Here is a 16,645-nt window from a genome sequence, read left to right as displayed (position 1 = left end):
TTATCTAAAATTCGCAAAGATCCTCCACTATACCTTTAATATGACAAATGTGGACTGTTATGTATTAGTCACTTAAAATCCAACTTCACTTGGTTCATTCTTTTCAGACTGCTGATTTTATTCTTTGTAGCTCTTCAATTAAATCAGAATTTTATTTAATTATATTTAAACGTATTATCACGTTGACGAGGTTGCTGGCGTCTCTGCATGCGAAGCTGCGTTATTTTCTTAGTCCCCTCTTAGTCCTGGATCCTTTTGTACTAAGGGAAAAAACAACAAGTGCATTATTATTATTTTTTTATGCATTTGTAATAACCGGTATGTAAATTATCAATGCAGAATTATATGGTTGCATTTGATTATTTTCATCTAGCATAGTTTTTCAGATCAGAACAGACATGTGACCTATTTTTGGGTCGTGATCTACAAGGTCACGAAGAATAAAACTTCATCTTCATCCTCAGTCTTTTAGATCCATGTCTTTATTTGCAAGAATGTAGCATGACCTAATACATATGCCAGTAGTACATTAGGTGTTAATTAGGTGTTGAATCCATGTATTTATACCAGCATCAGATTAGTCTTATTTTGCAGCAGCTGTATATCTCTGGCAGTGGCGGGGTCAGACCGGAGCAAAATTCCCATTCTTCTAGCGCTTCGAACAGGATCTCCCAGGAGCCCCGGGTCTGTCTGACCCCCTTTAACCCTTGAACAGCTGCCGGATCTGCCTCCATTCTCATTCTCATGCTCTTCCTCGTGCCAGTCTGGCAATAACAGAGCTGATAAATGCGCTGACATGACATGTGGATAAGTGGAACAGAATCTATAGAGATATAAACTTGCTGATATCCGCAACAATCCTTTGTTAGACACCTGGTATTCCCACAGTTGAGGCTGGTAAACCTCCCAGCGGTATTAAAGCTGAGCTCAGTTCAGTACCGGTCAGATTAGCCATAACTCGGCATGTCTGTACAGATTTGGCATGAGTCACACAGGAGTCATGTGTTTTTGGCGTGAGATATATCACCTATACGAGACACACGAGAACACTGGGTTTGACTAAGGCTTATAAGTCCTCTGAATGATGGGATCGACTGCTGGATTCAGACACACCGTGTTTGGAACAGAAGCTCTGTTGTTTGTTATTTTATGTTAATAGTCATCTATTATTAAACTACCTGACTTGCACACGGTTTAGTGGTGAGCAGCTGTCCACATGCATGCAAAATTACCACATATATTTTCGGATCATGCATTAAATTCAGTTATTTTTGTTGCATGTCATCAGATTGATTTAATAATATTTAATTATACCCTATATTGCTTGAATTAAACACGTTATCTGACAATACAAAGTATATTTTTGTTATATTTTACATAATAATATATCATTTAAAACATGGTAATACCATGTTTTGATCACTAGCATGATGGTAATACCACAGTCTTCTTTAAAAGTATCTTACTGTGCAATTTAAATACCATATAAATATGAACATTCAATGTACTTGTTTGTACCTGATTATTTGAGCCAGATCATTAAAATATTTTTGTTGCATTATTATTATAGATTCAGTAGTGTTAAATAAAAAAATTTTTTACTTGAATTAAACAAGTTGTTTTAGATGAATATATTTTTTAAGTAACCTGACAAAAATGTTTGTTTTTTTTTTGTTTTTTTTTTACAAAATATATTTTCATATTTTGCATTAAAATATTTTATATAAAATATGATAATACCATGTTTTGGACACTAGCATGATGTAATACAATGTTATTCTTTAAAGTATCTTACAGTGCAATTTAAATACCATATGATATATAAATATGATCATTCAGTGTAATTGTTTGTATCTGATTATTTTCATGATTATTAAATAATTTTTTGCATGCATTTAATTTCATTGGATTGATTCAATTTGACTTGAATTAACCCAGTTATTTTAGATAAATATACTTTTAAGTTGATGAAAAATTTTTGTATATTTTGCATAAAAAATATATTATACAGATTTCCTCCATGGAATAAAGAATTAAAAAGGAATTGCTACTTTTATCTTACAATTCTGATTTCTTTTCTCGTAAGTGCAAGTTTATGTGTCATAATTCTGAGTTTTGACAAACAATTCTCCCAATTCTGACTCACAATTGAGAAAAAAGCCAGAATTGTCAGTAATAAACCTGCAAATGAGGGAAAAAAGTCAGAATTGTGAGATTAAAAAGTTGTGATTCACTTTTTAAGCTCCCATATAATACCATGCTTTGGACAATAGCATGATGTAATAACATGTTATCCTTACAATGCCATATAAATATGATCATTCAGTAAAAAGGCGTATCTAAATACCAGCATATTACCATCTGATCCTCTCATTGAACCGTGGTACCTGTGTGTACATCGCATGCACACAATGCCTCATCTGTCTGTTTTTTCATGGCTTTAGGATCACAGTCTGTTCAATGGTCATGCTTCAACAAAGCAGCAACTGTTATTTCACACAGAAAGTTCTGGAAACATGATGCTACGCTAGATTAGTTTAGCGGCATTACGTATCTTAGCTAGGTCTTTACCAAGGCCTGACACTGAGGTCAATATGTTATTTTAGGACTATTATTCATCACTATTCATATCTGAGCTGAAGGTAACATGTTTTCTTGTGCAACAGTTGCTTGATATTTAACACCTGTGGGGGGCTAGACAGGTTGAATGTGTCTACATTGACGAAAGAACAATATCAGAACAATCTAACTGAACAGTAGGGGTGGGCGGATCGATCCTTAAGTATCGATACTTTCGATACTGACGTGGTACTAATCGATCCTCACAAAAAAATATCGATCCAAATGTCTGTGTTTTTTTTTACCAGTAATTTTTATTAGTTTAGCACGCAATTCAGTGCCTAAAATAAGCTTCTATGTGGAAAAATAAGCAAATGTTAGCGAATAATTGTGTAGGATAGAACTATTTCTCCTAGTCATCTGGGTACAGCAAGACGAAACCAATCAATCACAGAGAGTGTTCGACGCTGGTGCTTCGCTGAGCTCACAGGCACACAGTGCGTTCGGGAAACGAAACCTTGCTTAGATGACAGAGAAACAATCGGGAGTTCTTTCGCAATAAACAAACTAAAAGTGTACATAACAGTTCAAAATGTTGACGTCAGTAAGATTTTTTTAATGAAAGGTGCTCTAAGTGATGTCATGCGAGGCCAAAACATTTTTTGTCACATCCAGCAAACATCTCCTCACTATCCGCTAGCTGCCTGCCCTGTCCCCTGAACACACTGTAAAAAAACGCCGTCTCTGTAGACAGCCCAGGCTACACAAACGGCAACAAAAACAAACTGGCCCAGCCTGGACCACGAAACATAACAAACAGTGTTCCAGCCAATAACCGACAAGAATGATTTGGGGGTGGGGGGTTAGTGCGCGTGCACATGAAGCGGGGGTGGGGGGGGGGGGTGGAAGAGAGAGAAGCATGAAGAGGGAAGTTAGCTAGAGGAGAGATGTCCTAGACAACGACAACGAATAACGTTAAAATTGTATATTCTTGAGAATTTTGATATGGCCGACACACGACCAAAGAGACGACGTTCCAATGAACAAATAACAAAGAATAGGGAAAAGGAGAAGGAACGCAAAGTCCCGAATTTACATCGGAAAAGTGTTCAAAAGGTGGCGAGAACTCCGCCGGCAGAAGGGCTTCCAATCCGACATTCAGGTGACTCTGTTTCTGCTGGACAGGAGAGTAAATCCAGTTTGTTTTTTCTAAATGGTTCATGACTGTTTCAGGAAGCACAGGAGGGAGGGGGAGGGGACAAGATGAGGAGGAGGGAGGGTCGAGCTATGGCAAGCCGTTTTAACTTTTATTCATTTCCAGGATATGAATTGTTGATATCAAGAATTACATTTTTGATATCAACAATTACATTTTTTGATATCTGTAATTATATTTTCACTAGTGAAATGTCACCATAGGCTGCCATTCAAAATCAATTGTTGATATCAAGAATTGATTTCTTACTAGTAGAAATATAATTTTTGATATCAATAATTACATTGTTACTAGTAAAAATGTGAATTATTGATATCAATGATTCATTTGTCACTAGTTGAAATGTCTATTCTTGATATCAACAATTGAATTGCTACTAGTAAAATTTTTCATTTTTGATATCTGAAAATGTATTTCTGATATCAATATTATTTCAGATATCTAAAATGGCTTTCTTACTAGTAACAATCACATTCATGATATCAGAAATTAACATTGTCACTAATGAAAATAGAATTATTGATATCAAAAATGAACATTGTTACTAGTAGCAATTCAATTGTTGATATCAAGAATAGACATTTCAACTATAGTGACAACTGAATTCTTGATATCAAAAATAAAGGTTTTTACTAGTAAGAATTGTATTTCTGATATGTGAAATTGGAATTTCAACTAGTAAGAAATCAATTCTTGATATCAACAATTGATTTTGAATGGCAACCAATGGTGACATTTCACTAGTGAAAAAACAATTACAGATATCAAGAATTATAGTTTTTACTAGTTGAAATTCAATTGTTGATATCAAGAATAATCATTTTAACTAGTGAAAATTTAATTGTGGATGTCAAGAATTAGCATTGTTACTAGTGGAAATGTAATTTCTGATATCAAAAATAGCCATTGTTACTAGTAGAAATCTAATTCCTGATATCAATAACTATAATTTTAACTAGTGAAAATTGAATTGTTGATATCAAGGATTCATATCCTGGAAATGAATAAAAGTTAAAACGGCTTGCCATAGCGAGCTAGCCTCCGTTTTGTTTTACAATACTTCGAACGTCAACAAGAAGTGGCGTCACCCAACATCGCTTAGAGCACCTTGAAATTAATATTTTTATTCAACAAGGATCGATGCATTAAATTGATCAAAAATGACAGGCAAGGGTTTACACTGTTAAAAAAAATCTATTTCATATAAATGCTGTTCTTTCAACTTTGTTCATCAAATAATTCTGCATAAATGTATCATGGTTTCCACAAAAATATGAAACTGTTTTCAACATTGATAATAATAAGAAATGTTTCTTGAGCAGTAAATCAGCATATTAAAATGAATTCTCATCATGAAGAATCATGAAGACTGGAGTAATGATGCTGAAAATTCAGCTTTGATCACAGGAATAAATTACACTTTACTATGACATAGAAAATGTTCAATTGCCTATGTTAAATTGTAATAATATTACAGTTTTTACTGTATTTTTGATCAAATAAATGCAGAAGAGAATTTAAAAATCTTACACACCCCAAACTTTTGAACAATAGGCTAGTGTACAGTAGTGCATTTACTATAATTAGGGTAGTTTGGTAAAAGTCACTGACTAATTACAGGCGAGTTGAGAGCGCAAATCAGAAAATATTTAGTGGGCATGAAAACGTATTCAGATTTAGCATATTAATGAAGCATTCATCTCATAAATCATGACACACTGCTCTAGCACAGGAAAGTGCATATTAGTTCAAGTGCATGCTTTTAAAATTAAAAAGTATTGGTATCGGTATCGATGTCGGCAATATCACCCCTACTGAACAGTCATCATAAGGTCATGCTTGATTTACTCCTGTGGTGAATCATAATTTATGGATTGCACTAGAGGTATTGCACATACAGTATGTTTAAAAATATGAATGCACACTACTATTGATGAGTTTGGGGTCAGTAAGATTTTTGTAAAAGAAATGAATAGTGTTATTCATCAAGGATGCATAAAAGTGACAGTAAAGACATTTATAATGTTACAAAAGATTTCTATTTCAAATAAAAGCTGTGCTTTTTATTCATCAAAGAATCTTGAAAAAAATGCATGACGGTTTCAACAAAAATATGAAGCAGCACAACTGTTTTCAACACTGATAATAATCAGAAATGTTTCTTTTCATCAATCATCATATTAGAATGATTTCTGAAGGATCATGTGACACTGAAGACTGGAGTAATGATGCTGAAAATTCAGCTTTGGTCACAGGAATAAATTACATTTTTAAATAAATTAAAACAGAAAACACTTATTTTAAATAGTAATAATATTTCACAATTTTATATTTTTTTCTGTATTTTTGATCAAATAAACGCATATTTTGGTGAGCTAAAGAGACTCTTTTAAACTACTAGAGCAAAGTTCTTCAAACTTTAATCCTCATATTTTTGTAATTATGCCTAGTGTCTGATACGGGCCGCTTTGAATAGGTCATGTGATCAACCTCACCAAAATAAAGTAGACAATCTAAACTGGGCATTTTCATTTGTGGTGTGAATGTAGCATCTGATAATGCATGGATACGTCAGCTCCATATCACAGCCACTTACACTTTCTGATGATCGCTGACACGATTTCTGAGAACGGTGATCTATAAAGATAAAAAAAAATCACAAGTATGAATCAATCTTGGTGAATCATTGCCTTACAACTTTTCCTTCTCATGTCAATCAAACTGAGCCTCTGTGAACCGGCCCGCATGATTGTTCTGTCGAGTCTGTGCTGGGTGTGACTAGATGGTGTAATTGATGGTTGTATGACAAGTCATAAACGTCCTTTCATTATTTTATGACTTTTTCTTCTAACATTCTGATCTGGTTATGCAATAAATGGGCACTTTGTGTAAGAAACCTCACCTCGTACTTCTGGCACATGTATTTGTATTGCAGCTCAAACTTCTCGGCCTCAAGCTGGCGCATCCACGTCCAGAGTTCGTTCGCAGTGTCTCTGCATGAAAACCCACATGAGAACATGATTAACCAGTCTCTGAACATGAAGCAACAGCCTGTGGCTTCATGTCACGGTGCATGTTAAAGCTACCTCACTATATTTCATGTCGGCAGAGGTATTTGACGTTGTGTTTTGATACGTTTTTTTACCTCAGCTTGTCCGCGCCGATGTTTTCCACGTTCAGTTCCTTACGCCGTTCGCTCAGGATCGTTTTTTTCTTCTCTCTCTCAGTTTGCTTCTTAGGCCCGCCCCTTTTATCTGTCTGTCAATTAAATCCAAACAGGACATGAGCATTTGTGACCTGATCACTGTGACCTTTGACCTCTGAGCTGCCTTACCCTCTGCATGTATCCCGTGTACTGAAAGCTTGCGAGAACCTTTTTCTTCTTAGCGTCATCGTCAGCCTTCCTCTTGGCCTCTTCCTCCTCTTTTCGTGCTTTTTCTTCCTGAAAGAAATAGAAATGAACGACTAATCACATAAGCGACTGTTTCTTCCCGGATGGATCGCCATGATGTCCTCTTGAAGAGACTTACGGCTAGCTTGTTTTGCCGCTCTTTGTCCCGCTCTGTGCGGATCCGGTGCTGCTCCGCTCGCTCGGCCCTGCGGTTCTCCTGATGATCACAACACACACATGATCCCACTAATGATGCAAAGCTGTTTCCAGCATCATTACTCCAGTCTTCAGTGTCACACAATCCTTCAGAAATCATTCTAATATGATTATATGCTGCTCAAGAATTCATATTGCTTGATTCTTTTGTGGAAACAGTGATAACAGTGATATAAAGTTCAAAAGAACAGCATTTATTTAAAATAGAAATCTTTTGAAACATTATAAATGCCTTTACTGTCACTTTTGATCAATTTAATGCATCATTGCAGAATAAAATGTTTTTGGTTTTTTATTTATGCACAATTGGACAAATTGAACAGTAGTGTATCAAGTTTTTTTTACGTGGATCCTATTTAGTGATAATCAACCTCACTTCACCTTCCATTTCACGTCTCATCACAAACCCTCACACGAATGAAATAATCTTTCTTACTAGCGAAATAATGTTATTTATGCATTCATTTCCAGGAGACTCACATATAATTTGATAAAGTTTTCAGACACTCATTCATAAATTAATTTGAATTAAATCCAAATTGTAGTAGATTTTGTTTTGTTGTTGTTGTTGTTGTTGTTTTAATTTGGTAAAATATTAAGTACTTTTGAATGTACACGAATTCTGATCACTGAACATTTTCAATTTTTTGATTGCTTTCTATATGGAAGTTCATGGAGTCTTGCCTTTATTTGAATGTGTCTATTTAGTTTTCTAGGTTGTAGTGGACAGTCTGGTTCTGTGAGGCTATAATCCCAGTCCTGCTGGAAAGAGCAGAGATAAGGCTAGTTTGAGTTTCCATGCCGGTTAGAGCCGGTTTGTTGCTAGTCCAGCCGGTGGACCAGTATAACCGTCCTGTTTACCAACAAAACCTAGCTGGTCAACTAGCATGTCTTTCCAGCAGGGTCATTTCACTCGTCTTATCATGGTCACAGCGGTAGGGTATTTAATGATGTATTTGTAAAATGTCTTACAATCCGTTGGGTGAGGTTGATTAGCTCTTCCTCTTCTTTCTTTCTGCTCTCGAAGTGCACTTCAATGAGAGTCTGTAGCTCCGTCAGGTCTTTCTCCATACGTTTGCGGTGAATATCCTGAGGATATGTTTTTAAAGGTAATGGTAATGTACAATGCAGTAAAAACTACTTATGGCCTGTTTTATGGCAGTGCTACTAAAATCTACAGGTCATATTACATTGTTTAGTTTAGTAACTGAAAGTTCAGAGTGATTTATTGGTATGACAGTAAACGTATGTTCGTATTGCGTAAGTGCTGCCTATATAGAGCTGCTAGACAACAGTGCAAACAAAGAATGCAATGTAATTTAAGTAGACATGTATATACTTAAATTAATGGTGTAATATGGTGTAATATAATACACCACTAAAGAATAATAATCAAATAAAATATAAAATAAAGAAATAAAATATAAATTAAAATGAAATTTAATAACATAAAAATAATAAAAATAAAATATAATATAAACAATTTACTCACATCAAAATCAACTTTCTCTCCATCAGGAATTTTGGGAGGCACTAAAGCTGGCACAAAGGGTCTTAAAATCAAAAACAATGCATTAGTTTTTTTCTTTTTCTTTTATTTGGGAATTTTTGGTTATATATTATAGTTAGGCTATGTATCATGCTGAGTGGTAGGCAACATGCACAAACAAGAAAATACTAGAATAAGTCTTTAATCACAAGGGACAAATTACACTAAACAAATGTAACAAAACATAGGTGCAAATCATTGGTAACCGTGAAAACAAACAGGGATGCAATCAGTAACCTAGGAGACAGATAAGTGGGAACATAGGGAACAATGGAAACAGGAACAGAACGCAGGGAAACAATGTAATCCAAACTAAAAGTCCATGAAAACAGAACATTAACCTGAAATAATGTGTCCTTTTATTTTATATTAATTTATATCTGAAAATTCCACTCACTTATGCTTTGGCTTTGTTTCTTCTGTACCGTTCAGTTTGCAGAAAGGGAAAAGGAGAAATACGGATTTATGAAAACACTTGCATATTAGCAATGTTGGTGGTTTAGTTCAAAGCTCATCGGAGATCATCAGTTTCAATTGTAAAACCAGTTTTGAAGGAGTCTGATGTTATCGGGTTTACCTTCCTCTCCGTGTTCCTCCGCAGCATCTAAATAAGCAAAGACAAGCATGTCATCTATGACAGCAATGTTGTAACCCACAGAGAGACTGAGAAGCCCTGAAGACACGTCTCTTATCAGACACGGGAATCTTGACTAAAAGCTATTTAGTCTGTTCATGAAAATCCGGGTGTTCACCTTTCAACTCTGTAATACTAGGTGTGCATATTTACGACTTCTTATAATAAATACAATTAGCATATATTTCAGAGATGTGTTTGGGGTCAGTTTGACCCAGGAGGGTTTTAGATATGATGGATCGGTCCATTAAGCTGACAATAGCCGACATTGTTCGAAACTTCATCCCAACTGTGTCACACTTTGTTTAATCAGAGACTTTGTGAAAGTATAATTATTGGGTGTTGTTTAGAAGCACTTGCTGAATAATCCTGTTTTATTTGTTTTGTTTTACCTGCATGATGTGGATTGGGTGTTTGCTTCCCAGCGGCCTCTACATGAACGCATGAACAGTGATTTATCCGAAAACACTTTATTTGAAGTCTTTCCTTTGAATCATTATACGTGATTTGTGTGCATTATATATAATTATTAACTTTAAGTCATTATAATTATAGTACTTATATATATACAGAAAAAATGGTGTAGGATTTACTTCGAAACGATTTTCACTCAGAAATTGCTCATGAATTTCACAAATAATTTCAAAGAAATGGCAAGTAACACATTAAATTAAACATTAAAAAACTGAAAAGGTATTTTCTTTTAAAACATACTCCAATAATCTTTGTTTTATTTATGACTTTGAATTCTTTCTTTTTTTTTACAATGAGTCTATAAGTAGCTGTTGTTTATAATTATAAATATTTATATAATGTGCATAACCCATTTTTTAAGCTTTTTTTTTATTTCACCCCATAATCAAAAGAAATAACCAAATTATATTTTGATCATGAAAAAAAATCCTTATGGTGTAAAAATGAAGCATTAGTTTTCATTCTTTTGAATTTCATAAAATATCCATAATATTTGTTTATGCAAAACACGATTTATTTTATTTTAGGATGACACAATTCATGAGATTCACCCGGCATCATGATCTGTGTATTAATTCTGAGTCCATTATGGCAAACCTCATTAATTATTAGGTGTAGCTTTAGCAACAGCATTAGCAGAAGCGGCACTACCTTCCTCCTCCTGCTCCTCTTCCTCATCCTGCAACTCCTCTGAGCAAAGCAGACAGACAGCATGAGAAAATGAGCATGCATACAGTATGGTTGCAACTGAGCAATGCATGCATGCAAAATACACACACTCATACCACAGACTTTTTTTTCTTTTTTTTTAATAATGCTATTTTTTAAAGAAGATCTATCATGCTTTCTTTAGTGTGTAATGTTGCTGTTTGAGCATGAAAAAGGTCTGCAAAGTTCGAAAAGGTTATTCTCATATCAGTGTCACTGTTTCTCCCTGAAACGCCTCTATTGTAGTCTCAATATTCCTATTTAAATAATTAATGCGCAGAATAAAGGGGCGGGGCCTAGTTGAGTTAGTTAGAGTGTTGTTGCTATAGACACAGTTTTTTCCACCCTGGTTTTTGGTGAGAAGAGTGACATTTCCAAAATATACTCGAATGACCAATCACAACACACTGATCCAGCTGACCAATCAGAGCTCATTGTGCTTTTCAGAAGGAGGAGCTTCAGGAACTAACAGACTGGGAAGAGAGGAGCCGCAACAATGGAGAATATAATCAAGACTTAAACTCGCTATGGGGACAGTTTTGTCACCAAAGTATAATAAAACCCAAACACACACACATACGTCAATGTCATTTAACTATTTAAATGCATATGAGTTGTTTCAGGGCAGAGGAAGGAAATCGTGCCCCATTTAAACGATAAAGGATTAGACTCATGAATGATGTCACTCAGTGTCATTGCATAATAGTCCTGATCCTCCACCCTTCATCTAATCCAGCCACACGTGAACACACTCTTCACCAGCAGCTTCTGCTGCCAAAACACACGAAACCTCATGTAGAGCAAGTTCAGACAACACAGCTAAATACAGCTGGCACTTTTCATGAAGACGGTTCAAATGGTTCAAACTCTTAAAAATGATGTTGTTTTTTCATTTTCAACAAATGATCAGTGAAAGGAGGTGCTTAACGGTCCGATTTATTTTTAAATAAGAGGTTGTGTTAACTCTTTCCCCGCCAAATTTAAGGGGGTGCTATAAGGCATCTTCTGAAAGAGTACTGAATCTCCTGATCAAAACACAGGCAAAGAAGAAGCTGAAACAAACGATATCATATGTAAGCAGATGCTTATGTAAAATAATGCGATCATCGACATTAAACAGCATCTAAGCTGCCTAATGTTACTGAATGAAATGTCGACCCAGGACGAGCTTTAGGACTGAAGCTCTGGGGGTGTTGATGGACTCGATCCTCTCCATCTGTGTTTTGATCATCATTCTGAATCCGATCTGGATGTAGTCTTTGACAAAAACATGATTTTCTCAGCTTTTTGCTCAAGATGTTGCTTTTTTTATGAAACTTACCCACATAAAAGTGTTGATAAAAAAGGAATGCATGAAGCTAGAATAAAATGTTAAAATAATAATAATAATAAATAATCTGCTTTTATTCTTTCTTTTGACATATTCAGATATTCATACAACAAAATATTCTGGGGCCATTAAACTTTTGATCAAAAATGCTGCGATGGCTGGTAACTATTTAAAAAATGCTGGCAGGGAAAGAGTTAAATATATGTTATCTGTTTTATTTATTTATTTTACTCATTTAATATGAAGTTTGACATATGTACTTGTCAGGATGGATTCAGTTTTTTTTTTTTTTTTACTTATTTTGCAATTTTAGAAACACTTTACTATAAGGTCTCATTAGTTAACATTAACTGACATGAATTAACAATGAACAAAATATTTGTTACAGTATTTATTGATCTTTGTTAATTGTCTGTTCATGTTAGTCCACAGTGCATTAACTAATGTTAACAAATGCAACTTTTGATTTTAATAATGTATTAGTAAATGTTCAAAATAACATTAATTTAGATTACTAAATGTTGTAGAAGTATTGTTCATTTTAATTCATGTTAAATAAAGTAGTTAACTAATGAAACCTTATTGTAAAGTGTTAATGCAATTTTTATTATGTCAGAATGTATAATGTGTTTCCAAGTAACAGGGTTGGATATTTGTCATAAATATAATGGTCAATCAGTAGCTAGTTTGGGACAAAATTTTACTTTAATTAGTGATAGACTTATGCATGTTTCCCATAAAAATTAAAACTATTTTCCTTAATATGAATAAATATTCCATTATATATAACAAAGAATATTTTAATGAATGAAACTATTCCTATTAAAAACATTACATATATGTTTTTTTTTATTATTTTGGTTATTGAGATTATTTATTTGTCTGTTCAGAATCACTGTTTTAAGGTGAAGGATTTTGGCAATAGAAATGCTAATGCAATACCTAACAGTGTCCTGTTTGTGGAAACTGCCAGGTAAATTCTTCTCCCTGATCCCTTAATTGTTTCCTCAGGTCTATTTTCATTGGGCTAAACACAAATAATTCCTGTCAAAAGAAGGAAAGGTTTGTTTTCGGAATGCATCTCTTTGTTCAATGCAACCTCGTTCACTGTGAATCTCACCCAGCAAGTAAGTCTCTTCACCGCTGGTCAATAAAGGTAACATTTAAACTCGAGTATCAGGGTAAAAGCCCAGGAGCCGATGTGCAAACCGGATCATCTACACCGAGGAAACCTGATTCCCATTTGGGCCGCCAAGAGAGGGACAGACTGAGATTGCCATTGTGCTCCAAACAACAGTCCCTCTCAACAGCCTCAAACACACCAACCTTTCTCCGCTCCAGCAACTCCGACTGGGTTTAGCTGAAGTTTCTCATGACGGCTTTCAGGAAAATAGCCTTCATTCTCTTCACACTTTAGTCATTATGAATATTCAGAGCTGTCATTTGTTAAGTGCCTCTAAATAACGTTGTTTGCATCAACCTGTATTTACACTGTAAATGTTTCATTAAATCAATTATAAAATGAAGGATCGCCACAATGCATTTACCCATTTTATCCCACAATAGATTCATAGTTTCAAGCCATAATCATCAGTGTTCAGGAAAGTTATCAGGAAATCTGCTCTATCTGTGTGAAAAGAATCCTATTTCTGACATGAAAAAATATGCTTTGGTAAATAATAATGACATAGCTTAAAAAATTCATAATTTTGACAGTTAAAAATATGAGAAAAGTCAGAATTGTGAGGGAAAATGACAAAAAGTATGTTACGTTATTATTTTCTTGTAAAACATTATATGATCAATAAGATATGACAACATATGTTTGTACATTGCTTTAACTCATCAAAATAAGTTCAACTTTTTTTATGTTATATAAGGTTCAGCTCAACCTTCAGCTCAGTTTAATGAAATGACTTAATTATCCAAGTTGATTGTACTTAAAATTTAAGGCAGCAACTTTTTTTTACAGGATCAAAATTATGATTTACCAAAGCATGCTTTTTCCCCCCTTATATCTGGTGGAAATGGGTTTGCATAAAAGGTGAAATGTTCTAAAAACTATTTATTTGAACATCTTTTTATTTTTATTTCATAATAATAACATAATAGTCACATCTTTTTACCCCCATAACTATTTCAAGGTTGTTGAATGTTATTAAAGGTATTTTGTCAGGTAATAAATAGGCTACTTTATGCAAACATCTAAATTTACATTACTCAAGTCAATAATATTACTTTTCACTTTTTACAGTGTGTTTTGTATGTATGAATGTTATATGTTAGGCTTTATGGACACAATGTGAGTTTAAGGCTTTGCTCAATGTAGATTTATTATTCACAGAAGAGGAAAACTCAACAAATTCAAACTCTTACCCTCTTGCTCCCTATAGACAGAAACAAACAACATGAGAATGTTCATTTAACGTTTGCAATCACTATAAATGTGTCAGTGATTAAACGTGAGCTTTATTCTCAATGCATATAAATCCTGTTTAATGAAACATAAAGACACTTACTCATTCTCTACGTCCCCTCTGTATGACATGCTTAGATTAAGACCTGTTTCATATACAGATTACATAAGAATGTGTCAGTTTTTACAGTCATTAGTAATCGGACAACATGAAAACGTTCATTAAATCATGCATTTGATGGAGACGTGCAGATATTCATCTTACCTGTCTTTAGGTTGGTCAAGATGACTTTGTTACCGAAGGCTGTTTGCTCTTGAAGCTGAACCCCAATGATATATAAATTATCCAAAAGATCACATGACTACATATGTGATGTTTTGTCTTCATAGAGGGTGGGCTGGATTCACATGCCACTGCACGTATACACCTATGAAAACATAATACATGCACAAAACATTGGACACATTCTCTGTGGATGTGCATTGTGTCTATTAATAGATCGGCTGACAACTGTGTTCTCATATGATGAGATCTGAATGTTTTGGAGTGATACATTTATACATAACAATAAAAAAACATTGACTTAAAGTACATTTAGGTGGTATGATATTTGCATATTAATTGTTTATTCTAACAAATGCATTCTTGCTTATACTTGTTTCTAACAAATGCAGAACAAATGCATTCCAACAAGATGCACTGAAATTCAAGCACCATGGTTTTTCACACCTCTTATCACATCATTTGTCCAAGTCATCGTAAAAATGTCTAGTAAATGTATTGTTCTAGACATTTTAGCTGTATTCTGCTATAGGCATAGCTTGGACACGTTCAGTCTGAAGTCTGAAGTTGAGTTGACGGCTCAGTTCCTGTGCCGTTTGAAGGGTCACAGGATGTTAACCTCTCAGGTGAGAAAATGAACGCACTGTAACACACACCTGCTGCCGGAGAATCTCTGCTCGTTTATCATACCTGACCTTTATCTTCAGAACCGTCAGAAACTGTTTAGTCCCATTAAACAACTTGACATGCAGTCTGACAACTGCAAATGTATTATTTTTATTTGGAAAGCAAAAAAAAAAAAAAAAGTTTTTATTCTAATAGGATTTGGTTGTCAGTTATGTGGCAGCTTGATATGTACCACCACTGTCATCAATACAAAATAGGATTAAAAAAAACAAAAAGAAAAAAAACAAATAGGCTACTATAGGCTTACAGGCCAGGGAGATTATTATTTTTTTTTTATTTTTTTTTTTTTTCAACATCTTGATCTTTATTAAATGATCATATCCAATATAATAAGCCTATATAAATGATTAAATATTGAAATATTAAGAAAATTGTCTCCCTATTCAAAGCGTGGGTTTGTTGAAAGGTTTGACAGGCTATATAGACCTTATTCACAGCAGTGCCATCTTTGATTTTAAATGGGAATGAAAGTGAGGCTGGGAGAGACAGACATGCATCTCTTCAATGGGCTGTACTGTTATTTAATGTGTTTTTGGATTGTTCTGCTCATGAAACACTGGAAAAATATCTTTCCAAGAAATTTCAGTAGACGAAAAACTCATGACAATATAATATGTGGAATTGTAAGTAGTCTAGGAGCTTTATGCTGCTTTTTACAGCGGCTTGCATTGGAAACACAGCAAGTCTGTCCCTCACAGCCTCGCTTTCAGACCTGTCATGGCGCTGCTCTGAATAAGGTCTATAGGCTAGATGGACAACATTACACGGATTAACAGTTTTTTCTTGGCAGGTGAGACGAGGATACAATGCAGGCTTGACTGAGTTTACAGAGTAAACACAGCAGATCAATGAAGTAACAGACGAGTAAAATCAACACAAGAGTCTGAACAGTCTTAACCAACGAGGACAGACAAGAATGTGTAGCTGCATTCCAACTGACAGGGTCCCTACGAAGTGTTCACTGCAGTGCTCCCTATTCCCTGAACACGGGATATCCGGTGAAGGTCACTGCGCTTGACACATTTTTTATTTATTTATTTTATTGAGAAATAAACAAATTTACATTCAAAATAGTCACTGAACAAACAATATTAACAATTTACAATTCAGCTTGACAAAAAATACATTTATTATTCGGAACATCCTGCAACGTCATCAAGTGCAGACGAAACAACATAACGC

At 34.5% G+C, this 16,645-nt stretch overlaps 1 protein-coding gene across 2 annotated transcripts; it reads right to left on the bottom strand.

The window, feature by feature from the left end:
* Positions 1 to 97: 97 nt before the first annotated feature.
* tnnt2b (troponin T type 2b (cardiac)) lies at positions 98 to 13,330 on the bottom strand. 2 transcript variants are annotated; one of them, XM_079883591.1, is made up of 12 exons: positions 13,198 to 13,330; positions 10,691 to 10,729; positions 9,509 to 9,535; positions 9,329 to 9,350; positions 8,875 to 8,935; positions 8,355 to 8,471; positions 7,306 to 7,383; positions 7,110 to 7,217; positions 6,921 to 7,033; positions 6,678 to 6,768; positions 6,372 to 6,412; positions 98 to 260 (listed from the first exon to the last, which is right to left on the bottom strand). In XM_079883591.1, exons 1-12 carry the CDS (start codon positions 13,238 to 13,240, stop codon positions 221 to 223), a joined length of 780 nt encoding a protein of 259 aa, XP_079739717.1. In that variant the 5' UTR covers positions 13,241 to 13,330; the 3' UTR covers positions 98 to 220. The 2 variants fall into 2 exon arrangements, with proteins under 2 accessions (XP_079739717.1, XP_079739718.1); XM_079883592.1 differs by lacking the exons at positions 10,691 to 10,729; positions 13,198 to 13,330 and adding an exon at positions 9,958 to 9,990.
* Positions 13,331 to 16,645: the final 3,315 nt, after the last annotated feature.

Source organism: Squalius cephalus, assembly GCF_949319135.1.
Source record: "Squalius cephalus genome assembly, chromosome: 10".
NCBI lineage: Eukaryota > Metazoa > Chordata > Actinopteri > Cypriniformes > Leuciscidae > Squalius > Squalius cephalus.
This window is presented reverse-complemented; position numbering and strand designations above follow the sequence as displayed.

What these genes read in the sequence shown, in the direction of transcription:
- tnnt2b (XM_079883591.1), bottom strand. Translation starts at nt 13,240, where the DNA reads ATGTTACCTTTATTGACCAGCGGTGAAGAGACTTACTTGCTGG. An exon ending in TGAAGAGACTTACTTGCTGG is followed by an intron (nt 10,730 to 13,197) that starts GTGAGATTCACA and finishes TGCTTTGCTCAG; the next exon opens with AGGAGTTGCAGGATGAGGAA. An exon ending in AGAGGAGCAGGAGGAGGAAG is followed by an intron (nt 9,536 to 10,690) that starts GTAGTGCCGCTT and finishes TTGCTTATTTAG; the next exon opens with ATGCTGCGGAGGAACACGGA.